This window comes from Anastrepha ludens, chromosome 6 (genome assembly GCF_028408465.1).
Source record: "Anastrepha ludens isolate Willacy chromosome 6, idAnaLude1.1, whole genome shotgun sequence".
NCBI classification, from domain to species: Eukaryota; Metazoa; Arthropoda; class Insecta; order Diptera; family Tephritidae; genus Anastrepha; species Anastrepha ludens.
The window spans coordinates 44,680,310-44,707,224 of NC_071502.1; the positions used below are offsets into that span (position 1 = coordinate 44,680,310).

Genomic DNA, 26,915 nt, shown 5'->3' on the forward strand with positions numbered 1-26,915 from the left:
TTTTGTTAAGGGAACGGCTTTTTTGCTATATTTGAAGTTATGTAACTAGATAAGGTACTCTTTTTGTAAAAATGTCAGTATGGTTTCTTTAGTATTTTCTGGTAGTTTGTGGCTTATTTTTACAATGAATACAACTCTTAATGTCCTATGTCTCACTAAAGATTTATGACCGGAAGAAACAATTACACCTCTAAGGTTTTAATTCGCATTCAATAAATTCAAAGGCTTTTTAAAATGTGTAAAAAGGTTTTCAATCTTAAGAAGAGTTGGGAGCGGGGCAAATAATATTTTTGCATAACCTTAAATGGAGCCAAAAATTAAATTTGCACTTTCAAATTATCAAATTTTATAAGAGTAAAAAAATTTTCATTAGCACTAAAATCTTCTCAGAGATCTGGTCACATTGCCCATGATTGCGGTTATTGTTGATGTTTATGAATATTCATTTCTTATTAACGCACAAATAAGAACAAACGGTAACAAACGTTTTAGTGAATATTTACGCAAAAATAAGATATTTCGTGAAAGTGTACTCGTATAAGTGAAAAATAAGAAAACATGAAATGTGCAGTGAAAAATTGTGCTAGTAAGAACCTCAATAAAGCGTGTGATATAAGCTTTTTTATATTATATTTCCAAAGGATGAGGCGCTCTGCAAACAGTGGATGCATTTCTGCCGGCGAGGAAATGCCTTCAATCGAAAAACGAGCTTTATATGTATGAAGCATTTTACTAGTGATAGCATTGAAGCATTCGGTAGCTTTAAATTAAACGCAAAAAGAAACAAACACGAAACTTCAAAATTTTCGCATTTTCGGTATAAAAAAGCACTAAATTTATTGCGAAGAGCAAATGGTTGGCAATACTGCACAACTCAGCAAACGTGACGACACGTACGCTCTGATGGGCGCAATCTTGTTTATATCATTCTTGCGTATCTCCCATATTTTTTGCAATAAGACAAATTTAAGAGAAAGCATTACAAAACAAATTGTTTTTGGCATCCTATTGTCGAACTTGTCCTTAAATAGAGAGACTTTTTCATCTTTATATTGCTGCTGAGAGGCAGATTGTTTTTATGAAAATATTTTTTTTCTGGTAGAAATGCATTCTGAACTCTGCCATTACCCGCCATGTAGCGACCACGATTGAAAGAAAAAACGTCTTATATGTATTTAAACAGTACAAAATAGCACTTGCAGTTTCGCCCGGCAATTGTGTCCGACTTTCAATACTAAACCCACTGATTTCCATTAAACTGGGATACTGCCTAATAAGCAGATACGTTCTGAGGATAACTTCTGCAGAAACTATCTGAATGGGGAAAATGAAGAGACAATTTTGCGCCGTCTTTACCACTGTCCTGCTCTATAAAGACGTAAATCTACCATTTTAGGTAGACAATTTTTCAATGAGTTAGTCGAGCTCGGGACAAATCCTCCATGTGGCATCACATTGAGCCTGAGTTAACAGCTACAACCATACCGAACCCAGCACAAAAAAGATTTGTTAGAGAAGGACAAGATTTCAAACTTGGTATGTTTTATCCGTATACCTAATACTCTTTCTCTTCCAGAATCATATGTACTATGATATTTACTTATACTATCACCAGTTATAGATTGCGAGTAAGTATTCAATATTAACATTTTTAATGGCAGATATACATTGACATTGTTTGTGAAAGAGCGTCCCACATACATACGAACAGCAATTACAGCGTAAATTCAACTGCTTCCTCAAGGAATTATTCTGTTTATAAGAAATTATTTTAATATGTTAGACATTAATATTCAACAGTTCTGGGAAAAACCTCATCACATAAACTATTGTAGCTACCTTAAATTTGCATTATTCATATCGCAGTTATTTAAAAATACTCGTATTACAATATGCCTACATATTTTGAGAAGCCCTCATTATCGTTTTTAGTAACGCCGCCGCACACCCAGTCAAAGCATACGCGCAGTTATCTTTGTTGTTGTCGCTTAACTTCATATTATTTTACTCTCTTTATTGCCTTTACACCATACTGTATTTATTTAAATTATGCGTTTTGTTCATATTTTTTTTTTTTTTGTCATACCATACGAGTGTATTTTTTCAAACTGTTTCTCAGCATGGACTTGCAACGTTTGAGCGAAACTTCGAATTCAGTTTGTATTTATGCGTCAATCGTCGCGTACGGTACACTCGGAATATAGTAAAGTGGTAGAAATTTCGCTTTGGAATTGATTATAGTTATTTACTTTGTATCTTTTAACTTCATTTTTAGCGCATAAGTGAGCGACTAGAACCTGGAAATGTAAGCTTTGTAATTTAAGTTGGTGAGGGGAAGAAGAACGCAGCACTGGTCGCAAGAGTTGTATGCATTTTTGGTTGTGGTTTAATGTAGTTGTGCTTTATAAAAACGAGTATGCGTCAACACCAAAAGTCGGTCATTGCACGCATCTAAAAATATAAATATTGAACAGTGCAAAGAAATTAATCAGAGTTCTTTGTAATTTTGTCACACACCTTAACCGAGTGAGATTGTGCGAGCCTGCCATATGATTTGCACCGAGTTTGATGGCAATTGTACCGGGTGGGCATAAAAAAACTAATTTAAGAAAAGTGTTTTTCCAATATCGGTAGTCCACCAGCAGGCAATGGAAGACTTTTAAGTGTATTTCTGTCATGAAAAAAGTTCTCATAATAAAACATCTGCCATTCGGAGGTGACATAAAATTATAGCAGCAGGTTCCTCTATTTATAGGACAACATAAAAATGTTCAGCAAAAATTGCAGGGGAAGATCGGTCAAATGCCTATGAATATGATGTTGAACATATCGGCAGTGAAATATTCGGGGGATAATTTGTTGACTCCCATCTATTTCAATTTCTAAAGTGATTTTTATAAATATCCAGAAGTAGCTCGCTCGTGAACTTCATCATTACAAAAATTTAAACCTTGAATGAAATATGAACATTTTCAGGTAAAAAAAAATTATTTAAAACCCCAAAATGAAATCAATACGATACGATTTAATAACTACAATAACAGCAACAAGTGTCCTGATGAGTTCACGCCAAGTGGCGTATGTGAGAGAAAGTTTCAAATTTTGTACAAAATTTTTCAAAATTTCATTAAAAGTCTCAACTTTTTGACCATAATTTTTCTGAAAACTTTTTTGAGAACCTTTGAAATTTTTTTGACTTTTCCAACAAACGAGAACTCCATACAATGCCCGAGAACTGTATTAGCCCCGATATCGTTTGGTTCCCGCTCCTCCCCTGATTTTGGAAATATACTGAAAACTTTTTCCATTTGCTGCGTCATTTGGCTGATTTAACACTATATATGTATATATATGTATATATAACACTATATATGTATACATATGTATATATAATATATGTATATATAATATATATATAATTGGCGCGTACACCTTTTTTTGGGTGTTTGGCAGAGTTCCTCCTCCTATTTGTGGTGTGCGTCTTGATGTTGTTCCACCTACAGTTTCAAGCCGACTCCGAGCGGCAAATATTTTTATGAGGAGCTTTTTCATGACAGAAATACACTCGGAGGTTTGCCATTGCCTGCCGAGGGGCGACCGCTATTAGAAAAAGGTTTTTCTTAATTTTGGTGTTTCACCAAGATTCGAACCAACGTTCTCTCCGTGAATTCCTAATAGTAATCACACACCAACCCATTCGGCTACGGCGGCCCACTATAGGCATAGGTAAATGAGCACTATGAGGAAGTGGTGCTCTTGCAAAATATAGTTTAAATTACATAGGACTAAATTTTCAATAAATAGTTTTAAATACTTATTCACACACTTATGATATCAACATGGATACCAAACGAAATTGGAATTAAAAATATATTAACAACAACAACCAAGAATAAAATTTTTGCTTATATGATTTTAAAGTAAAAGAAATCAATTTCTTACATATGCAGATGCCAAATGCTACGTTCTACGCTGAAAGCGTACCATTCGAACAAATCGAAAAACTAGCCATCAGCGGTGGTTACTCATCGATCTATGCCACTTCAAAGCCCAGCGTAGATGTCGTGGGGAACTGGCAGAATCGCTATTGCTCATTGGCCGACACCTTTCAACCCGTTCTCGATCGTGTGTACAATTTCGATGTGCGCGAAGATGATGTTTGGATTGTCACAAGCACCAAATGTGGCACCACTTGGGCACAGGAGATGACATGGTTAATATTGAACGATTTCGATTTTGAAAAGGCAAAATCAGAGGATCTCACCTTACGTTCACCATTTTTGGAGTGAGGAAATAACAAAAGTAGATTTGAGTAACAAATTCTAATTTGTTTCACTTCATTATTTCTCCTCAGGTTCAATGGAGTTGTACCGAATGTACCGCATGACACAATTGAAGCTGCTAATAATCTACCGTCACCGCGTTTGATAAAATCTCACTTACCCGCCTGGCTGCTGCCGAAACAAGTGTGGACCAAGAAGCCAAAAGTATTATGAAATAAATTAATTATACAAACCTCGTAAACTTGTTCATCATTCACTACGTACATTCCAGATCATTTACATCTTCCGTAATCCGAAAGATGCAGCTATTTCATATTTCCATCATTGGCGCGGTATGGTCGGGTATAAGGGCACAAAGCAGGACTTTATGCATTCCTACATCGATGGCTATGTCAATTTTAATCCCTTCTGGCCACATGTGCTCGACTTCTGGCAATTGCGCAACCAACCCGAAATCTTTTTCACCAGCTATGAGCGCATGAAGCGTGATTTGGCTGGCGTTATTAAGGATGTGTGTAAGTTCTTGGGGCGTGAAGTTAAAGATGAGCAACTGTCGCAGCTGGTGGCACATCTATCTTTTGACAAAATGAAGGATAACCCCGCTTGCAATCATGTCAAGGAGTTTGAAAGTATGAAGGCGGCAGCTGGTAGAGAGGTGGACGAATTTAGGTAAGAAGGTAGAAAATAATGCAATATGAGGCTTAAAAACGATTTTTATTATTATTTAAATTTGAATGATATTTTAATTTTAATTATTTTTTCATATTCTCACCGGTTGTTTGCTTTTAAAGCAGATTTGTACGCCGTGGCATAGTTGGCAGTCATAAGGACGAAATGCCACAATCAGTTATACAGGAATTTGATGACTGGACGGAGGATAATTTGAAAGACTACCAACTGACTATTGAGGATTTTACAAATTATTCAAAATATTAAGGGCACTTTTCTTATAATTAAGCTAAGCAATATTGTATATAATGAATATTTTGTAAATAAGTTTTTTTTAATTAAATATGTTGGGAACATTCCAAGGAAAATTGTAAATAACGACACTAATTTTTGTTTTTGTGTTTTTTTTGTTTTTTTTTTTTTTTATTTGACTTATTGCAAATATACTAAACTTTACCATATTAGCCGATTTCCCAATAAATGTTTACTCATTTGATAGAAATTTTTATTTTCACTCGCTCTGCCGCCTCTGAAAGGGATGACTCGAGTGCCAGTTCATATACAAACTGCGTTAAGCAACTAAAGCAGCAGGACTCATTGAAAAGTTTTAGCGATTTATTTCTTTCTCCTTTAATTTTAATAATTTTTTTATGAAAATATAGTTCATTCTCGTACAAACACCATTTAAATCCTAGATTCAAACTTTGTGGAATTTAAAAAACAGATTCGACGAATTTTCATAAAAATTGTACATTTTTTAATCAGAGTTTTTAGAAACATTTTGGGTACGTAGTTTTATAGCCCAACGAATTTTATTATAAAGTATAAGTATATTAATAAAGTCTGAGTTCCAAGTGACTCAAAATTCGTGTAGATATTTGAGAATTTTTTTTTTACTGACGGTGTTGGTTGCTTTCGGGAATTCATTAAATGGAGAAAGGGCACAAGATCGCCAAAAAGAAAAATTGTCTGAAAACGTCGCGATTTATCAGCCACTTCACAATTACACCTTATCAAAACTCTATTGACTATAAAATTACATACCCGAAACGTTTATAACAATTTTTATTAAAAAGTGAGAAACTTCGATGTAAGTTTGTTGATATTTTTTAATTTTCGCAAAGTTCTAAACTTTGATTTATACGTTTTTGTAGAAGAATGAACTGTATTTTCATAGAAAAATTATTAAATTAGAGGACAAATTAATAAATTAAAAAATAAAAGTATTCATGAGCCAAACACTAGCGAATGTTAGTTGTTGTTTCGCTCGCAAAGTATTAATTTAAAATAGAGCACCAATTTTTTTTTAATTTTACAAGTATTAAAAAAAAAAATTAGGAAAAAAAGGCTTTTTTTTTAATTTCATTAAAGGACTTGATTTTTTAGCGACCTTTGACAAGTTTTTCTGTCTTTTTCACCTTTCTCTTAATAGTCGCTCGATGTGTCATCGGTTTTGGGGCGGTAAGCATAAATCTAAGTCCCATTTACAGTTATAACCCTTTTAAGGGCTCGTCTCATAATAATCTCTTCACAAGCTTATCGGAGTATGTTAGTTATATACTTAACTACCTTTGAAATCACGGGGTTTGCGGCTACTTTTCTCAAAAAATACATTCGGTGCGATCACAAATTTTCCGTGGACTTCCACTTTCAGGTTTTGAGGCCGGTCTATTTTCATTTTTCGCACGATTTACTATGTTATACACGTAAATAGTATGTAGGGTTACATCAAATATTTCTGATAACTTCTGTACATTTTATTCCTATTATATATACGAGGTGTGTTCAAAAAGTATCGCGAATTTTGAATTTTCGCAGGATACGTGTATTCGAATTTCGATTTTTTTGTGGTGATACGTTGGTACTCATGTCTCTCACTTATGAAGATGAGTTCGGCCATTTGAATGTTCAGTTAATTGTTTACAGCTGCCTTGCTTGCACGTATTTCGCCTCGTCTTCGATTTTTACCTATTCAAAAAGATGGATCAAAGAACCTGTATCAAATTTTGTTTGAAAAACGAAATTAAGTGCACGGATGCATTTCGAATGTTGACTGTGTCATACGGAGAAGCTACTTTGGACCAAAGTAACGTTTATCGGTGGTACAAAATGTTCTCAGAAGGCCGAGATGATGTGAACGACGAAAAGCGTGCCGGTGTGCCGGACGCCTTTCCGGAAGCACTTCAACAACATACGAAGAAATTGATGAAGTGAAGAAAATGATATTGGCCAATCGTCGAATCACCGGTAGAGAAGTTGCTGAGTACCTAGACAAATCGATTAGCTTGTGTCATTCGATTTTTTTCAATGAGACCAATGAGAGCATGAGACCAATTCGTACCAAAACAGCTAAATTTCGACCAAAAGCAGCATCACATGAACATTGCTAATGAAATGTTGGACTCTGTCCGCAATGACCCAAATTTGCTCCAGAGGGTCATAACTGGTGACGAATAGTGGGTTTATGGTTATGACGTGGAAACCAAAGTTCAATCATCTCAATGGAAGCTGCCGCACGAACCAATACTGAAAACAGCGCGCCAAGTTCGGTCGAATATAAAAGTTTTGCTTACCGTTTTCTTCGATTGCAGGGGTTCTTGCCACAGGGTAAAACGGTCAATAAGGAATATTACCTGAAAGTTATGTGCACTTTGGGCGAAGCAATCCGCCCGGATTTGTGAAAGAACAAAAATTGGCTTTTGCATCACGATAACGCCCCTGCTCACACATCGCTGCTAGAGCGCGACGTTTTGGCCAAAAACAACACACTAATGATGCCACAGCCACCGTATTCCCCAGATCTGGTCCCGTGTGACTTTTTCTTGTTCCCGAAACCAAAGAGGCCCATGAAAGGACGGTGCTACGCTACGATTGACGAGATAAAGACGGCATCGAAGAAGGAGCTAAAGAAGATAAGAAAAATGATTTTTTGAAGTGCTTCGAAGAGTGGAAAAAACGTTGGCACAAGTGCATAATATCTCATGGGGATTACTTTGAAGGGGCACAATAGATATTAATGAATAAGTAAATAATTAAAAAAAAAACATGAAATTCGCGACACTCTTTGAACACACCTCGTATATTATTTATTATACATATATATAATTGGCGCGTACACCCGTTTTGGGTGCTTGGCCGAACTCCTCCTCCTACAGTTTCAAGCCGACTCCGAACGGCAGATATTTTTTATGAAGAGCTTTTTCATGGCAGAAATACACTTGTAGGTTTGCCATTACCTGCCGAGGGGCGACCGCTATTAGAAAAAACCCTTTCTTGACAGCTGCGAGAAGCTTTTCGTTTTGTTTGTGCTTGCCTTGGTGGATTTAAAAAGTTTACCGTTACGAAGTACTGGCACTATGTAAGTTATTGGAATAATCTTGAAAGGCTCTCTCTCTAATTAGTGTCTCTCGTATTTTCCAACATCAAATTCCTTGATTTCAGACACCAAAATTTGGTTTTGATTCCTACAGGGTTGATATGCAAGCAAACATTATTTCTTTAGAAAAGCTATGTTACAATAAAGCTCCAACTTGCTGTTAAAAAGCTCTTTAGTTAACAGAGCGTATATAAGAGGGGAAAAAAGTTGATATAGCAAAAACTGTTAGCTTATGAAATTCAAATATATACATGCATAAATACAATATTTTGCTTTGGTTTCTAAATATAAAAATTGTATGTAAATATTTCTAAAAATAACTCGAATTCAGCAACAACTAAGACCGGAAATTGAATTAATAGTACATTGGTCCGTAATTCATAAATGAAAGGCGAGCAAAATTTATTTACATGGCCAACTTTTATTTTTTGATGATATTACATTGAATTACCATGTAAAATAAGTGCGTGCTTTATCTTGACATATGTAGTCATTACAAATTATACTATTTTTTAGGGAAAACCCGAAAAAACAAAAATATGATATGTAGAAGATGCCACGATGGAGAGATTAATAAGGAGCCACCGATCGTGATACCGCTACTTTGCTCTCGGCGAATTTGAGAGAATCGCTGTGTGTGTGACGTCGCACTTGTGCAATTTATTCGTGTGTTGCTTGAGTAATTTCTTCTTCTTCTTGCATTCTAGTTCGCATTTTCATCTCTCTCTCTGTTTTGCAACTGCACCGATGTGACGTCACGCACTCTCTGATAGATGCAATTTTGTTTCTATCATTCTTGCCAGATACTGCGGCAAGCTTGTCATCCAATTCTGAAAATACGCCATAGGGCTTAGTAGCTTCCACGGATGATAGATTACATACAAGGTTTGGCCATCCCAAGCAAAATAGTGAGGGTAAATTTGGCTAGCCTATCGCCGGGGACTCGTCCGCAAAATTCTTCTGATTTTTTTCGTATATCACCAACACAATATCAGTTTTGTCATCAGCTAACCGCTGTCACATCTCCTGTTTCGTCAAAAAATCACTGAGAGCCAGTTAACAGGCTGGCATTGGCCACACCTCTGCATTCTGTACATCGTGAGTGGCTCCGACAATCGGGGAAGAAATGCTTGTCGAAAGTTATCACTAACAAGAGCTTAGTTTTAGCTTGCAATTTCGCATTGCTGTGGACAAAAAGTGAGGTCGAATTTCGAATCTAACATACGGTGATCCATTAATTCAGGCAACTTTATTGATAAGTTGATAATGCTATCAATCAAATCGGAGCAAATTCCATATCAATACTGTCCTTTGTTTGAAAAAACATGGAAAATAATGCAGAAGCCCTTCCATGACCAGGTTATGCCACAAAAAGATACTTAGAAGTGATGAAAAAAATCAATAAAGTTAGACGATGTTTTGTATTGGAAGACCATCAACTTTGTGATTGAAAACCGTCGTTTGACAATTGGCAGCCACCATTGCCGAATGGGTTGTTGCGGGACTACCATTCGGAATTCACAGAGAGAACGTAGGTTCGAGTCTCGGTTAAACACCAAAATGAAAAAAAAAGTGCTTTCTAATAGCGTTTGCCCCTCGGCAGGCAATGGCAAACATCCGAGTGTATTTCTGCCATGAAAAAGCTCCTCATAAAAAACAAATATCTGCCGTTCGGAGTCGGCTTGAAATTGTAGGTCCCTCCACTTGTGGAACAATATCAAGACGCACACCACAAATAGCAGAAGGAGCTCAGCCAAAGGGAGTACGCGCCAATTATATACTTGCAAATATATTGACGACGAGGAATGTCATGCTGCCGCAGAAAGAAAGGATGCCGCCTATAGAGCCACGCTGCGATCGGGCGCAACGCGAGCCATGTGGGATCGCTACAGAAAGCTAACAAAGGAAGACGTATTATCCGACAGAAGAAACGAGAGGCCGAAATACGAGTGCGAGAAGCTTGAGATGCTGGCCAATAGGAACAACGCCCGAAAATTCGACCAGAAAGTTCGGCGGCTTACAGACGGTTTTAACACCGGGGCCTTTTCTTGGGTATATTCAGAAACGCATTATAAATGCGCAGTAATTGCAACGCTGGCAACACTGCCAATGTGACAAGTGATGCAATTGATAGATTTGTTGACGATTTGCAAAAAGATTTGTTGCATTTATGAACGCGTTTTACACTAAAATAGAAGTATTATTGAGTTTAGTTGTTGACGATATATTTGAAGTAAAAAGTGATAGTTTTTTGCTAAATTTAAGAAAAAAAAGACGTGTAAAGCTAAAAAGAAGATCACATATAGTAAGATGTTCATTAAAACGAAAAATTCCCAAAAATAAATCTTTTTTTCTTAGACGCTAATGCTTCTTAATTTATTGTGATTGTAATTCATTACTTTTCCAATTTCCAAAAAAAAAAAAAAACTTTTTTTGAAACAATTAGAAAATTTTCGCTGCGCGATTTGCCCGTCTATTTTCAAATCTTTTTTCACTTTTTTTTATTTCTTCCGCCACCTTATTCCACAAAACACTCTTTTTCCTCCTCCCTGAAGCAAATTCACTTTCCATGCTCAGTCGGACACTGAGAAGCAACTTTACTTCCGATGTACTTAGATAATCGCTAAAATCAGGAAAAATGTAATAAAATATTATTTCAATAACGTATATTTAATATATCTTTGCATTAAAAGCTAAAAAAAATAGTTTTATACTCACTTTTCATCAGACATCATATTAGCGTAATCAGCGGCAGTATTAAAATTTTTCCTGCAAATAATGCGTGACGTTTGATACAAAAATGGCGTTTTGGAACGCGATGCATTTGCAGTACTGCCATATTTGCATTTCTGAACGCATTGCCAACACTGCAAAAGTACGTTGCGCATTATAATGCGTTTCTGAATATACCCCTTGTAAGAACACAAACGGCGATCTGGTGACTGACATACAGAGCAATCTTAAATTAAGGAGGGAACACTTCTCGAACCTGTTGAACAGTGACAGCTGCGCATGTCACTGAGAATGTGAAGATCCCGATACCCCAACCGTTGACGACGGAATTGACGTTCCGCTACCCGACCATGACGAGTTGAGAATAGCGATAACGCGGCTAAAGAATAACAAAGCCACGGGCGCCGACGGACTGCCGGCTGAACTATTCAAACATGGCGGCGAGGAGCTGGTAAGGTGCATGCATCCGCGTCTATGCAAAATATGGTCGGAGAAAAGCATGCCTGCCGATTGGAATTTAAGTGTGCTCTGCCCAATCCATAAGAAGGGCGATCCTGCAATCTGTGCCAATTAACGCGGGATTAGTCTTCTAAATATCGCCTATAACGTTCTAGCGAGCGTATTGTGTAAAAGGCTGAAGCCCGCCGTCAACCAACTGATTTGACCTTATCAGTGTGGCTTCAGATCTGGAAAGTCTACCATCGACCAAATATTCACAATACGCCAAATCTTGGAAAACACCCACGAAAGGAGAATCTTCTCGTCGACTTCAAAGCTGCATTCGACAGTACGGAAAGGAGTTACTTGTATGCCGCAATGTCTGAATTTGATATCCCCGCAAAACTAATACTCGTACGGCTATGCAAGATGACGTTGCTCAACACCAGCAGCGCCGTCAGAATTGGGAAGGACCTCTCCGAGGCGTTTGATACGAAACGAGACAGGGTACCTCGCTGTCGTGTGACTTCTTTAACCTGATGTTGAAGAGCATCGTACGGCCCTAACAACGCGCTGTTAGTTCTGCCTTCTCCAAACTGGAGAAAGAGGCAAAGCGAATGGGTCTGGTGGTGAACGAGGACAAAACGAAGTACCTCCTGTCTTCAAACAAACAGTCGGCACACTCGCGTATCGGCACCCACGCCACTGTAGGCAACTAAATATAATTTCGAGGTTGTAAAATACTCCGTTTATTTAGGAACCAGCATTAACACCGATAACAATGTCAGCCTTGAAATCCAACATAGAATCTCTCTTGCCAACAAGTGCTACTTTGGACTAAGTAGGCAACTGAGCAGTAAAGTCCTCTCTCGACGAACAAAACTAACACTCTACAAGGCTCTCATCATGCCCGTCCTACGATGGAACGATGAGCTGTATAAGCTTTACGACGACATAGACATAGCGCAGCGAATAAAGATCCAGCGGCTACGTTGGCTGGGTCAAGTCGTCCGAATGGATACAAACGCTCCGGCTTTGAAAGTATTCGATGCGGTATTAGCTGGTGGTAGCAGAGGAAGCGGAAGGTCTCCTCTGCGTTGGAAAGATTAGGTGGAGAAGGACTTGGCTTCACTTGGTGTGTCCAACTGGCACCGGTTAGCACGAGAAAGAAACGACTGGCTTTGTTAAACCCGGCCAAAATCACGTAAGCGGTTATAGCGGCAATTAAGAGGAAGAAGAAATATATTGACAATTGCAGAACTTGCTAATACTGTTAGCATTTCAACTGGAAACAAAATAAGAAATTTTTGAAAAAAAATATTTATTTAAACCTCTACTTTTTGAAACGCATCTTTACATTAAAAAGGGGAAATTGTGGAAAACATTTCAGCCCCTTTTAATTAAAGTATTTCTGATCTGTCCTCAATAAAATATTATTAAATTTGCCACTTTTATTTTTACAATTTTTGTCCAGACGCGCTACACTGTAAGTCGTATCTATCAATTCAAGTGATTTTTGATAAGTCGCATATAGGAGCGAATCCAGCTAGCTATTGAAATACATATTACTGAAAGCAATCAGAAAACTTAGAAGTAGCAACTAAAAGGACATAAATTGCAACTCTCCAATTTTATTTTCTATTTTTATTTTACATATGAATTTACTTCTCAGCTCACAGTGTAGTGTTGACAGGAAGCAGAAGCAATTCATTCAAACTTAATTTATAATAATCAAGACTACATTGTATCCAGGCATCGATTTTAGCAATTACCTCTGTAGATAATTCGTCTCTGTAGCCACCTGCCTCACCGCGCCGCACAAAGCTATTAGAACGAAACAATATTTAAATATATTTTAATAATATTATAATCAATTTTAGTAATAATTTTTTGCATTACCTGTGGACCTCATATTTGGTCTGGAATTGAGCACGAAATTGTTCAAACTCCCAAAGATGATTTAGTTTGGGATTATCTGCAAGCAATGTGAAAATAAATTTCTATTAAAAGAATGCTCACTGAAAGCAGTTTACTGTAATATTTTGACTAATCATCATTATTCAGTTTACAAACAAAATAATCGAAACAATAAATAAAGAATTTCTTATTTTCTATTAACTCACTTTTCATTTCGGCAAACGACAGATGATGCAGCATTTGTGTCATTTGCTCTTCTGTTATATTTTTGTTTAAAAACTGGCATATATCTTTAATGACTTTTCGTAAATCCTTTTTCATACACTCAAAACTAGTGTAGAACACCCAGGGTTCGTCACGCAATGCATAGAACTCAGTAACATGCTCGAAATCCACAGCTGGCACCGATTTATCTTCCTCGGAATGTTGCAGAGCAAATTGCTCAAGCGTGGCGTCCATATTAAAACCGAGACTGCGTGTATGATAATAACGGGAAACAATATAATCTTTCGGATTGCGATAAACATAAATCAACTACGAAAAGAAAAGTAAACTGAGTTATTTAAATAAGAAGAAAAAATGCAATTGAAGAAGAAAACTTTATACCTTGGGTTTCTTAGTCCACAATTGCTCAGGTAGAAGCGGTAGTGGCATGTGTGATTTTATAAGGCGCGGCGATTTCAGCGCTTCCGTTGGTGCGAGAGCGGTATCCAAGTCTTTGTGCATCATATAATTAAATCTATTAAAAAAAAATATTTTATTCACATATTCATAGCAAAAACGATATAATACAAGATAAGGCAGATTGAGGTTAGAAGAGCGTAACTTTGCCAATAACGCAATAGTAATAGCGAATATTCGGAAACAAAAATGAAAAGTTAGGTTAGCTTAAGGTAAAAACGAAAGATAACGGGAAGGAAAAAGTTTTTTATAAAGAAGAAAATTCAAGCAAAAATTAATAGTTAGATTGGGCTGAGATAAGAAAAGAAGACAACAGGAAGGAAAAACTTTTTTATAAGGTAAAAAATTCAAGCAAAAATTAAAAGCTATGTTAGGTTGAGGTAAAAAGTAAATTATGGGAATAATAAATGAATAAATGAGTTATTAAGCAAATAGGAAGAAAAAAAGTTGTGCGTAAATGCAGAAATTAAAAAACATTTAAATGACGTTCGCTGGAGAAGATGTGGCCAATATTGCACCGTTAACCGGCTCTCAGCGAGTTTGAAAGAATCAACTGATTGGCTTACGACACCGTGGTTATGACAGCGGTTTGATTACGAAAAAAGTGAGATTGGAATAGAATTGGTGCAGTTGCATGGGAGAGTTTTGAAAATGGGAACAATAATGCAAAAAGAAGAAGAAATTATAATCCTCCAAAAAAAATTATGGCGCAAAAGTAATCCTCCTATCAGAAAATACTATAAATTTTGCGATTGGCCCCTAATGTCAGTTCTGTTTTGACATTTGTGTAGTAAACACATGCGAAATACACGTTAATAAACAATGTTACACTGCACTGCTCCAGAACGCGGAATATTGCTGGCTATTTATTTGACCAATAATCGGTCGGTGACTTTGGCACAACGTGAATTTCGTCGCAGATTTCCTCGTCGTCCAACGCCTACTGCTGAAACATTGCGACGGTTAGCCGCTCGCCTCGAAGAGACTGCCACAACACGAGATGCTGTCAGGCGTGGCAGACCCCGGAGTAGCCGTTCTGCAGAGAATATTGCTGCTGTATCCGAGGATGTCATGGAAGCGCCGTCGATATCGACCAGACGACGTGCCACGCAAATGGGTATCAGTCGACGGTCTTTACAGCGAATTTTGGTACAAGATTTGAAGATGTTTCCGTACAAAGTCCAGACGGTGCATCAGCTGTTAGCTGCTGACCGCCAATCGCGTCTAACATACGCTCAAGCCATCCTTAATCACCACCAAGAAAAAGATGATTTTTCATCAAAAATAATCATGAGTGATGAGGCCCATTTCCATCTTAACGGGTACGTAAATAAGCAAAATTTACGCTTCTGGGGCACTGGAAATTCGCGTGTAACCCACGAAGAGCTATTACACCCGCTCAAAGTCACTATATGGTGTGCTGTTTTATTTATTTATTTAACAAGTTCTTTTTGCCGCAACTTGATGAATTTGGATTGGAAAACATGTGGTTCCAACAGGACGGTGCAACGGCACACACTACACGTACCACAACCGATATGCTGAAGGATGCATTTCCCGGGCGCCTAATCTCCCGTTTTGGCGATTTGCACTGGCCAGCAAGATCGCCCGATTTGACCGCCCCAGACTTCTTTTTGTGGGGCCTTTTGAAGTCGCGGGTTTATGTCAACAAGCCTGAGACTCTTGCAAGTCTTAGAGACAATATCCGTCAAGAATGTGAGGACCTATCGCCGGAAGTTTTGGCCAAAGTGATGGAAAATGCCATAAAAAGGGCTCAAATGGCAATCAACTGTGGCGGCGGCCATTTACATGACATCATATTCTCTTTTTTTTTTGTAAATTACAGCCAAAAAACATCGCAAGGTTACTTTTGCGCCACCTTGCACAAACAACATACGAATAAATTGCACAAGTGCGTCGGCACACACACAGCGAGTCTGTCGAATTCGCTGAAAGCAAAGTAGCGGTACCACGATCGATGCCATCTTATTATTCTCTTCACCTTGAATTGATTATGGTGCTCACACTCATCAACGCATCGTAGTCCCTTTCCGCTGCCCATAGGATACACAAAATTGAGCAAAACAACTGCGTTCTTTTAGTTAGATAGTTAACATTATTTAACATTGTTTTTAAGTTATTTTAATAAAAATTATAATTTTTCTAAGTTTATTTTGTAAATGATTTCGAAATGTACTGTTTGGCAACACTGTGTGGTGACAGAGCAATCAGCTAACACGATCCTACGAAACTATCCAAAATCCTACGCTAAAATCTACGATACTACGTAACTCCGGTGGTGGTGAGAATTCATTTACATGTGACTCTCATTAGTTTCATCGTGTCAGCTGACACGGGCCTGCGTTTACGTTGGTTACTGTGAGCACCATTAGGCGAGTTTGTCAATACGTGTGAAATGAACGGGCAAAATTGGACTCGCTCATTACTGTTTTTTTTTTATCTAAAAGCTGTAGGCCAACTTTGTAATCTATCAACCGCGATTCGCCATTCGATCATAATTTATCAAATTATGTGTAATTTAGATGCCATTAGTTTTGCCAGATTCACCACTTAAACTGTAAATTAAAGTTTTTTAGATAATCTTTTTTTTAAATTACCTCATAGTACATAATACAGTTTCCCGAATTTTTAAATTTGAACGAATAAATTAAAATATCTTAAACTTTTTTTTACAAAAAAAACTATAACAAATTCCAAATCACCTCTGTTAACAAAAATAGATTTTTTAAATAATATTTCGCATTGTACTAAATTTAATTAACAACGAAAAATAATGACACTGAATTTCATAAAAACAAATTGTGATTTAATTTCAATACTCCAGTTTATGAGGGGAGACTTGGTTTATCTATATGTATTGTATATAATAGGTCTATTTATAAGTTCGTGCGGTTTTACAACAGATGGCGTAACTTGATTATTATTCCATCGATCCACATTTCCAAACATTCATTGGAGAGCTACTGTCGTAAGGCACAAACGTCAGTATAAGTTTTTTATTTGAAGCGTAAACAACAATATTTTTACCACACTTGAAAATGTCGAATTTCGTGCCAAATAATGTGTTTTTGCGGGGAATTCTTCTTCATTATTTTAATATGAAGAAAAAAGCAGCCGAAAGTCATCGTATCTTGGTGGAAGTTTATGGTGAGCATGCTCTATCTGAGCGAACGTGCCAGAAGTGGTTTGCACGCTTTAAAAGTGGTGATTTTGGCTTGGAAGACGAAGAACGCGAGGGTGCGCCGCCAAAGTTCATGGATACCGAATTGGAGGAATTGCTCGATCAAGATCCGGCTCAAACGCAAGAAGAGGTTGCAAAAACTTTGGGAGTTGATCAATCAACCATTTCCAAACGTTTAAAAGCCATGGGAATGATCCGAAAGGTAGGCCATTGGGTGCCGTATGAATTGAAGCCAAGAGACGTTGAACGCCGTTTTATGGCATGCGAACAACTGCTTCAACGGCACAAAAGAAAGGGTTTTTTGCATCGAATTGTGACTGGCGATGAAAAGTGGGTCCATTACGACAATCCAAAACGTCGGGCAACGTATGGATACCCTGGTCATGCTTCAACATCGACGTCGGCGCAGAATATTCATGGCCTGAAGGTTATGCTGTGTATCTGGTGGGACCAGCTGGGTGTTGTGTATTATGAGCTACTGAAACCGAATGAAACGATTACGGGGGATGTCTACCGACGACAATTGATGCGTTTGAGCCGAGCACTGCGAGAAAAACGGCCGCAATACGCCGATAGACACGACAAAGTTATTTTGCAACATGACAATGCTCGGCCACATGTTGCACAAGTGGTCAAAACATACTTAGAAACGCTCAAATGGGATGTCCTACCCCACCCGCCGTATAGTCCAGACCTTGCGCCATCCGATTACTATCTCTTCCGATCGATGCAACATGGCCTGGCTGACCAGCACTTCCGTAATTACGATGAAGTCAAAAAATGGATCGATTCGTGGATTGCGGCAAAACCGACCGAATTTTTCACAAAGGGAATCCGTGAATTGCCAGAAAGATGGGAAAAAGTAGTAGTAAGCGATGGACAATATTTTGAATATTAAATTTGTAACCATTTTACGTCAATAAAGTTTCAAATTTCGAAAAAAAACCGCGCGAACTTATTCATAGTCCTATTATATATATAAATGCATGTTTGTTTCCATGTCATCGATGAACTCAAAAACGACTGGACCGATTAAATTAAAAATTGGTATACTATATTTGTATTTTTCCACGGAGAAGGTTTGTCGAATATGCTCATTGATGCCACTCGCCACCAGGTAACGCTGCAGAGTAGCAACTTCTGCCACGTTCAACCGATTGTCAAAAAAATTAGTACGGCCATGTATTCTTACACAGAGCAAACGAATATGGCATCGAATACTGCCCAACCACAGCAGATACGCACGCTATTTGCCATAATATTGACAACCTGCTTCCCATTAAATCCAAGCGGTCAGTTTTGCGCCACTTATCGCCAAGCTTGCCAGGAACTAAATCTTCTTGCGAATGTTTCTCATTGGGACATCGCATATTGAAGACATATGTTTGACAACCGCTAACAAGGCATTGGGTCAACTGGGAATGCCTGCTTCAAACCGACCTGCAAACAACCTTTTCAATCGTGAATTGCAACGAGAAACACACTATGATTCTGACGAACTGGGGATATTCGTTAGAGCAAATCTTCTGCAGTTGATTCCAGAACAACGCATTATGCGTACAATCACATAACAAAGCGGTGGACTGTTTTTCATACATAGATGCGCCCGGTGGTACAGGCAAGACTTTTCTTCTTTCATTAATTTTGGCAACCATACGAGCACAAAATAATATTGCACTAGATATTGCATCATCTGGGATGCCGGCAACTCTTTTGGATGGTGGCCCAACAGCGCATTCAGCATTGAAACTGCCGTTGAATTTGCAAAACACTGAGGCACCAACTTGCAACATCAGCAAAACCTCTGGAAAGTACTCTCAACGCGTCAAATTATCATATGGGACGAATGTACAATATCTCACAAGAAAGCATTGGAAGCGCTTGATCGTACGCTACGAGATTTGAGAGGAAACAGACGGATCTTTGGTGGCGCACTCATTTTATTGTCTGGTGATTTTCGACAAACACTGCCCATTATACAACGTTCAACACCCGCTGATGAACGTAATGCATGTCTTAAAGCATCAGTTGTATGGCGTCGTTTACAGAAATTGACTTTGAAAACTAACATGCGTGTCCAACTACAAAGGGATGCATCGGCTGGAAATTTTGCAAAACAATTACACTGTGCAACAAATTCAGGTTAGCAAAAATTAGGTCCATTCTGAGAGTGGCGGGTGAAAATAGAGGCGAAATTAAAGGACCCGTATCGCGCCGTTTTTTTATGTTAGTTCGAATTTTTTTTTAAGGCCGGCGGGCCAATTAAAAGGTCAAAAAAATCGATTTTTTGTTTCCTGAAATCAAGAGCTTAGATATTCAAGAACATGAGACACAAATTTTCAGAGTTAAATTCCAAGTATTTGCAGAGCTACAGAGCCGAGCGTAGTGCGGCGTCGAGCAACCGTGCGCTTATTGTTGTACTTTGAAGCGCGTTTTCTCGGCTTTTCATTTTCACGATTTTACCTAATTTATGTACACGATTGCAAAAAAACTAAACGAGCTATCCATTTTATTCAAAATGCGTTATCTTCAGTATTGTTTTCTCTTCTATGTGAACTAAAAAAAACATCCAAAAACTTTTTTAAGCGATTTTTTTACCCAGTTGAAGAGTTTTTTTTCCTTGAAAACCCACTTTTTTTTCTACCTTCCCCAAAAATTCGAATTTTACGTGTTTCTCCCAATTTTCTTAGTTCACATCGAAGATAATTACATCAAAATTAATAATCTTTTTTTTTTTTTTGTTTTCAGATGAAAATTGCAAGTTGTATCTTGTACAGAAGTTGGATACTTCAGTGGCAAGGCGCTCTGGGAATCTATTGATAACTCGGCTTACAATATATTGTTGGAGATTCTACAAATTTTTTTTTTTTAGTTTAAATATATATTAAACTATCCCCAAAACTTCATTTGGCGAATTGTTTTTTTTCTCATCCTACAACGCTTCGCGAAAACTACTGAATTTAGGACATCTAATTGGCCCGCCGGCCTTAATCGGCCTTCGAAGTCCGAAATCGGAGCAAAATTGTTTATATGGTTTTTTGGCTATAACTCGTCGACCAATTGATATTTTTTCAATCTGTAAAAGCCAAATTATTGCTAGAGACCTGTGCAACAATTACAATTTTTGAAAAAATTGATTTCGAAAATTTTTGTGGTACTTATGAATCGGCATTTGACTGCAAACTTCGAAGGCCGATTAAAAAAAAATTCGAACTAACATAAAAAAACGGCGCGATACGGGTCTTCTAATTTCGCCTCTATTTTCACCCGCCACTCTCAGAATGGACCTAATTTTTGCTAACCTGAATTTGTTCCACAGTGTTATTGGATATTGGAAATGGGCGAATGGAAATTGATGAATCTACTCAATGTATCACCCTGCCAGCAAACTTCTGTAAGATCACAGAAAGCATCGACGAATTGGTGCAAAAAGTTTTCCCAAACATTGCACAAAACTACAAGAGCCATCAGTGGCTTAGCCAAAACATCGATGTCAATACCATCAGTGGTCGTATTACATATAAGTCCATCGATACTGTAGAGAATCAAAACGAGGTTGTCAACTATCTAAATGAATTCTTGAATTCACTTGATTTGCCAGGCATGCCGCCGCACGTTCTTACATTGAAAATTGGCGTACCCATCATTCTGCTTCGAAACATAAATCCACCACGACTTTGCAACGAAAGCAGACTCTCAGTCAAGAAAATGATGAACAATGTGATCGAGGCAACAATTTTGATTGGAAAATTCAAAGGTGAAGATGTACTGTTGCCACGTATCCCAATGATCGCGACAGATATGCCATTCGAATTCAAATGTTTACCGTTCCCGGTGCGACTCGCTTTCGCAATGACTATTAACAAAGCACAAGGACAATCGTTCCAAGTGTGTGGATTAAATTTGGAGAATCCATGCTTTTCACATGGGCAGCTCTGTCGGTCTTGCTCACGTGGCGGAATACTTTCTGATTTATTCGTCTACGCACCAGATGGAAAAACAAGAAATATTATGTATCTCACATCACTTCAATAAACATCCAATTTGAAACTAAACTTTCTCATGTCACAATTTTTTAGAAAAAAAAAAAATCAATAAAATGGTTTAGAATGAATTGAATATGTGTGCACTGATTTTCCTTTAAAGTTATTTTTCTTAAATTTATTTTAGTTGTTGGCGTAGCAACGCGCGCCGGGTACAGCTAGTTAAATATAAATGAAACTATTTACGTTATTTTATCCTATGTAAATTTTTTTGTTATTTATGCTTAACTTTCTAAAAAATCTACTTGTTTTGAAGATTACCGTTTTCGCGAAAATACTGTTTGTTTTTTGTTTTTGGAAACTTACAGCTAAACAAAATCTCCATTACTGTTCAACAAACAATATTTTTAGAACAAGTTGCCTCATTTTTGGGTCATTCAGTTTGAATTAAAATTATTGTCTTCCCTAATATTTATAGGAAATTCTTGAAAATGCGCACTCAAACTAACACAAAAAGAAATGAACCCAAAACTTCTGATTTACTGTGTATTTATGTGAAAGTGTATTTTTATTAAATGGAATTGAAAAAATTTAAAAACGACATTTTTCGTAGATAAAGAACCTAAGCGGCGAACTAGGAAGCGACCTCTCTTACTATTTATTAGGGTACTTCAAAAAGTTTGGTAAATAAAACACAGTGGTAAAAATACCAGCGCCTCTAATAATACAAATAGCTGTGCGTTTGAAAGGTGAGATTTCGCAGATTTAAACAAACAAAAAATGTAAATGGGCAATTTTATAAAGCTACCAACATTTGAATGAGTGAAAATCATGGCTATTCAGACTATATTTGTACCTTCTGCTCAAATATGAACGAGACTTTATCAATAAAACGGTTCGCGGATGATATATGGCAAAAATAAATTTTTTGTTTTTTGGTAGGTCTATTATAAGCTTACAAGGCAAATTTCAGCGTGATATGTCACATAGTTTGTTTTCTGTGCTACTGTAAACAAGTCAAGCTCGAGTGTGTTTTTCGAATTTAACGATGGAAATTCAAGTTGTTCGCGATTATTTGAACAAAAATAATGTTAATATCGTTCCGCAAGCACCGTATTCGCCTGATATGGCTCCATGTGACTTTTTCCTGTTTCCCAAGCTCAAGTTGCCGCTCCGTGGAAAACATTTTGAGACAATTGAAGTCATAAAAGAGAATTCGAAGAAGGAACTGAAATCCATACCGAAATCGGCCTTCCAGAAATGCTATGATGATTGGAAAAAACGTTGGCATATGTGTATCGCCTCCAATGGTGATTACTTTGAAGGAGATAAAATAAAAATTGAACAATAGTTAACCGTTTGTGTTTTATTAAATCAGTCTCGTTCATATTTGAGCAGAAGGTATGTCTTCCTAAATGAAGTAAAATGGAATTTAGTAGAGGCACATAATTGTTTTAACAAAGTTCTTTATGACAAAACAAATAAAAACGCTTTAAATGCCAATACAAGTATATATTTTTGTTTAATAAAAGTCGAGGCTATTCAAAAGTGTTCGTATGTTAGGGTTAGGTTACACTGATGTGGCTGCCAACCTCCATCAAGTGCAAAAGCACTTTTAAATATTTATTTATTTATATGTAAGAGTAATAGTTATAAATAACCAATATAATAAAATTTAACAAGAACTCTGGCTACTAAGGCCTTCCTTCGGCTCGAGATTTATACTTATAAGACAAAGCACTTTTAATGCGTCTAAGAAACTATTGGATGTATCGCGAAATTAGATCCGCTAGGCTTGAAATATGACTTTGTAAGAGAGAAAAGTATGGCGACAAAGGAGAGGGTAGCATAATTAAAGTTTGTAAGAACTTTTTATGCCTGGCCAGATGGGTACATAACTATAAGTCAAAAATTTTGAAAACTATATCACAATAGATGAGACCAAAGCGAAGCTCATATATAAAATGTATATATGTAAACATTTTGTAACGAACTATGAACACGCCAAGTGTGTATGTGTAAATTGAGTTGACCCATTTGCCAAACTCTACAGCAGACCATTCAACAAGTATAGACGGCATAGAGATAGACAGATAGACGTACAGAGTAGGAAAGAAAAATTAATATTGATGATTTCACCTGCGTAACCAAGAGTGTAAAAAGCACACGAATTGCATAAAAAAAGCCCTTCAGTTTTAATTATGTAAATATTAGAGCACTCAATCCCGCACCTCTTTTAAAACCCCAGAATTTCGGGGCATAGCATTCACGTCAACTTAACTAAAAACTTTCACTTTCGTGTTATCGCCTGTGTCTTACTGTAAGTAGTTTACTCGAAGCTATGCTTTACGCGAATGTATTCATGTTTAATTTAAAGTGGGTTATGTTTCAATAAAGAAATACATAAAAAAAATAAAATAAAATAAATAAATAACTAAAATACATAAAAAACGGTTGACTTTCGATAATAATTTAATTTAGTTCAAATAAATAGTCTAGCACTCTAATTAGACAAGCAAAATTTCCTGAACAGTTTTAAAAGTTGACTTTTCAAGCATTTCCATTAGTTTCTAATTGAGGAATATTCCTGATAAAAATTTGTTTTCCAAAGAGCACCTACACCGGTCAATTTCCCTAAAATACCTTCGAATCGCGGATTGTAGATGGAGAGACCAGACGAAATGCAAAACCAGCAGAACGTTATGGCCCACCTACAACCGCAAACAGTCGTCAATATTATTAAAGATGAAACGACGGGATGCCTGGAGACTAACGGCAGTCATAACTGGCTTTTGGTCTGTCGGAGAACAAGCAACCAAAATAGGCATCCCTCACAACACATACTGTCACACTTGTAAACAACCCGAGAAAACTGAAACAATCTTCCACTTCCTCTGAGAATGCCTTACCCTATTGAAGTACAGACTGTTAACCTTGGGCAAACCGCTGTTCGAGGGTCCTGAACAACTGTCTGGCTTAGATGTCAACAACCTAATAAGGTTCCTAAACCGCAAAGGCTGAATATAGTCATGCCGTAAATAACTGGTAAGCAAGCTGGTAACGAGGATGTGGCAACAAAATGGTGCGGAAGCGCTAGTTGGGTTTTGGAAGAATCACCACTCAAACCAACCAACCAACATCGGTCGATTAATTGCATGTAATAGAGACATAAACTGGCCACCTAGATCATGCCGACTAACTCCAATAAATTACACTTCGTAGACTACATATTTATCTGATAGACATGATGTTCTTATCTGATTTGATAGTCTCAATGCAAATTGATTAAATCTTGCTAAACACAGAGATTTAGGCGTATATTCTTTTAGGTTTGCATTCTTGAGTTCAGTGGCTATGAAAATTAGTGGCGTTGGATCGCATGATCTAGGTGGCCATTTTATGTCACCATTACGTGAATCGATCGACCGGGAAATTTAGATCGCAAACATGCAATGTTTTCACATATTGTGTGACTTGGGGCTAATAAATTTCAATAATTTCAGCGCGTTGTACTATCGTGGTTAAAATCGTGCATCTGTCTACTTGATAAATGTCAAATATGACATAAAAAAGGCCAGGAATTATTCACTACTGACTTTTAGGTATCACTTTTGAATTTCTTACTCAATTTTGTTTTTTAATTCTACTTAAAATTTGATTCATATGGTACTTGTTATAGCACAGACTTCATTTTCTATAAAAATCAATTAAAATTAAAAAAAAATAAAATAAATAAAAAAAATAAAAGGAATCCATACTTACATATAAGTTAAATTTCAATCAATTCATGCATATCAATTCCATACTTATAGCAAAAAGTGTATGTAATAGAAAAGGGGGCTTGACACCTTCTGCTATCATATTTTAGTATGTATAATAAAATATTTCTAATATTTTCATTCTAATATTGAAAAGTGGAAGCTAATTGGAAAAAGAACCGGGTTAGTTCATCTTTTGTATCAAAAGTGTCCCATCGAATTTTTGTATACCAGATTACTCATACATACGTATACAATATTTGCCTGCCTGTTTGCTCAGACTCGAAACTCCGAGCATGAAATACAAAATCATAGAACAATTTTTCTAATAGCGACCACTCCCCGGCAGGCAACGGTGAGCCTCCGAGTGTATTTCTGCCATGAAAAGGCTTCTTTAAAAAACCATTTGCCGCTCGGAGTCGGCTTAAAAATGTGGATTCCTCTATTTGTAGAACGACATCCAGACGTACTATACACCACAAATAGGAGAAGGAAATCGGTCAAACACCCAAAAAGGGTGTAAGCGCTAATTATTATTAATTTTATTTTTATTTTTGTATTTAAATTTATATGCCTAAAATCTCTTATACATATCTATTTGCCCCCTCCCACATTTTTATGAAAAAGTCTATAAAAAAATTTCAAGCGCGCTAAAATCTTAAACCTTAAACGAAACCTTCGATTAATTGAATTTCATAATAATCTCATAAATAAATAAATAAATAAACTCCCCCTCGTCTTACTCCAAAAACGGCGTTCTCACTTCCAAATGTTCGTTGCGTGCCGCCGCAAAGTCGAAATCGTTCAAAACCAACCACAACAGTTCTTGCATCCAAGTAGTGCCGCATTTTGGCAGCGTCACCAGCCAAACATCATCGTCTTTCACCTCCATATCGTGCACCTTATCGACGAAGGCTTGACCAGTATGTTCGAATAGCTTACGCTTAGTCCAGTCTTTTTTCAACAAATTAGTTGGATAACTTTTTGGTATCACCGGAATTTCTTTCATTTCGTATAAAAATTGAAAACCACCGATTAAATGAATTTATTCAAATAGTGAGAAACTACTCTCTACAAAAGTTGAATTACTACTATTGTTATTTGTGCTTTATTATATGTAGAGCCTCTCACATGCCTTTGCACTTATGTATGTACGAGTATACATATGTATAGGTATGTATGTATGTAAGTGTACATAAAAGTGTGTTACTATTGTTATCAAATTTCGGGAATGTATGCGTAGATTGTGAATCACATATGCACTAGGGTGCTTGATCAATTAAGCTATGAAAAAAACCTTATCTTTGTATTGCATAGTAAAAGTAGAGTAGAGGAGTATGTAAATATAAATAAATACGTCAAACACGAAAAAAGGTTTCTCGATGTTTTAAAATTATTTAAAATGCTATACCCAGGTATTCCCAGTTCTCAAAGAGTGCATTACCAAAAAGTTTGTGTTCCCCCTAATGCCGATAGTTTGTTTTTGTGCCCTACTTAGATTTTCTTTGTTTATAAATTATAAAAAGTTGTTACTAACAAATCATAAAAAATAAAAATAATAACCTGAAGTTACAAATTTATTTACATATGTAATCCGCATCTACATAAGTAATATGGGACTCAAACCATTTTCCGTAAGATGTCTTTAGGGAGCCATAATTCACTATGTAAGCTTACATTGCATCTGTCACACTATACAACGATCTAAAGGTGGCATTTCTTTGATAGATTGTTTGGTGAAGCCAGTTGTATCTTACATATTCCTAAATGGAGCTAAAACAAAAAGAGATAAAGAGATAATTTTATAGTAAAGAGTTTTCCAATAAGAGGTGTTATTCCCGTAAAAGATCAATTGTTTCGTTGCTTGTGTGACAC

General features: G+C 36.9%; 2 protein-coding genes across 6 annotated transcripts; one reads left to right on the top strand and one right to left on the bottom strand.

The window, feature by feature from the left end:
* Positions 1 to 2,156: 2,156 nt before the first annotated feature.
* LOC128868246 (sulfotransferase 1 family member D1-like) lies at positions 2,157 to 5,339 on the top strand. Of its 5 annotated transcripts, none has more exons than XM_054110106.1 (6): positions 2,157 to 2,211; positions 2,276 to 2,305; positions 3,951 to 4,285; positions 4,355 to 4,487; positions 4,555 to 4,952; positions 5,075 to 5,339. In XM_054110106.1, exons 1-6 carry the CDS (start codon positions 2,167 to 2,169, stop codon positions 5,217 to 5,219), a joined length of 1,086 nt encoding a protein of 361 aa, XP_053966081.1. In that variant the 5' UTR covers positions 2,157 to 2,166; the 3' UTR covers positions 5,220 to 5,339. The 5 variants fall into 5 exon arrangements, with proteins under 5 accessions (XP_053966081.1, XP_053966083.1, XP_053966086.1 ...); XM_054110108.1 differs by having other exon boundaries at positions 5,078 to 5,339; XM_054110109.1 differs by having other exon boundaries at positions 2,190 to 2,208.
* Positions 5,340 to 13,110: 7,771 nt separating this feature from the next.
* Positions 13,111 to 26,114, bottom strand: LOC128868248 (luciferin sulfotransferase). The gene is made up of 5 exons (XM_054110115.1): positions 25,784 to 26,114; positions 14,023 to 14,155; positions 13,623 to 13,950; positions 13,399 to 13,474; positions 13,111 to 13,323 (listed from the first exon to the last, which is right to left on the bottom strand). Exons 1-5 carry the CDS (start codon positions 26,047 to 26,049, stop codon positions 13,173 to 13,175), a joined length of 954 nt encoding a protein of 317 aa, XP_053966090.1. The 5' UTR covers positions 26,050 to 26,114; the 3' UTR covers positions 13,111 to 13,172.
* Between the last annotated feature and the right edge of the window lie 801 nt (positions 26,115 to 26,915).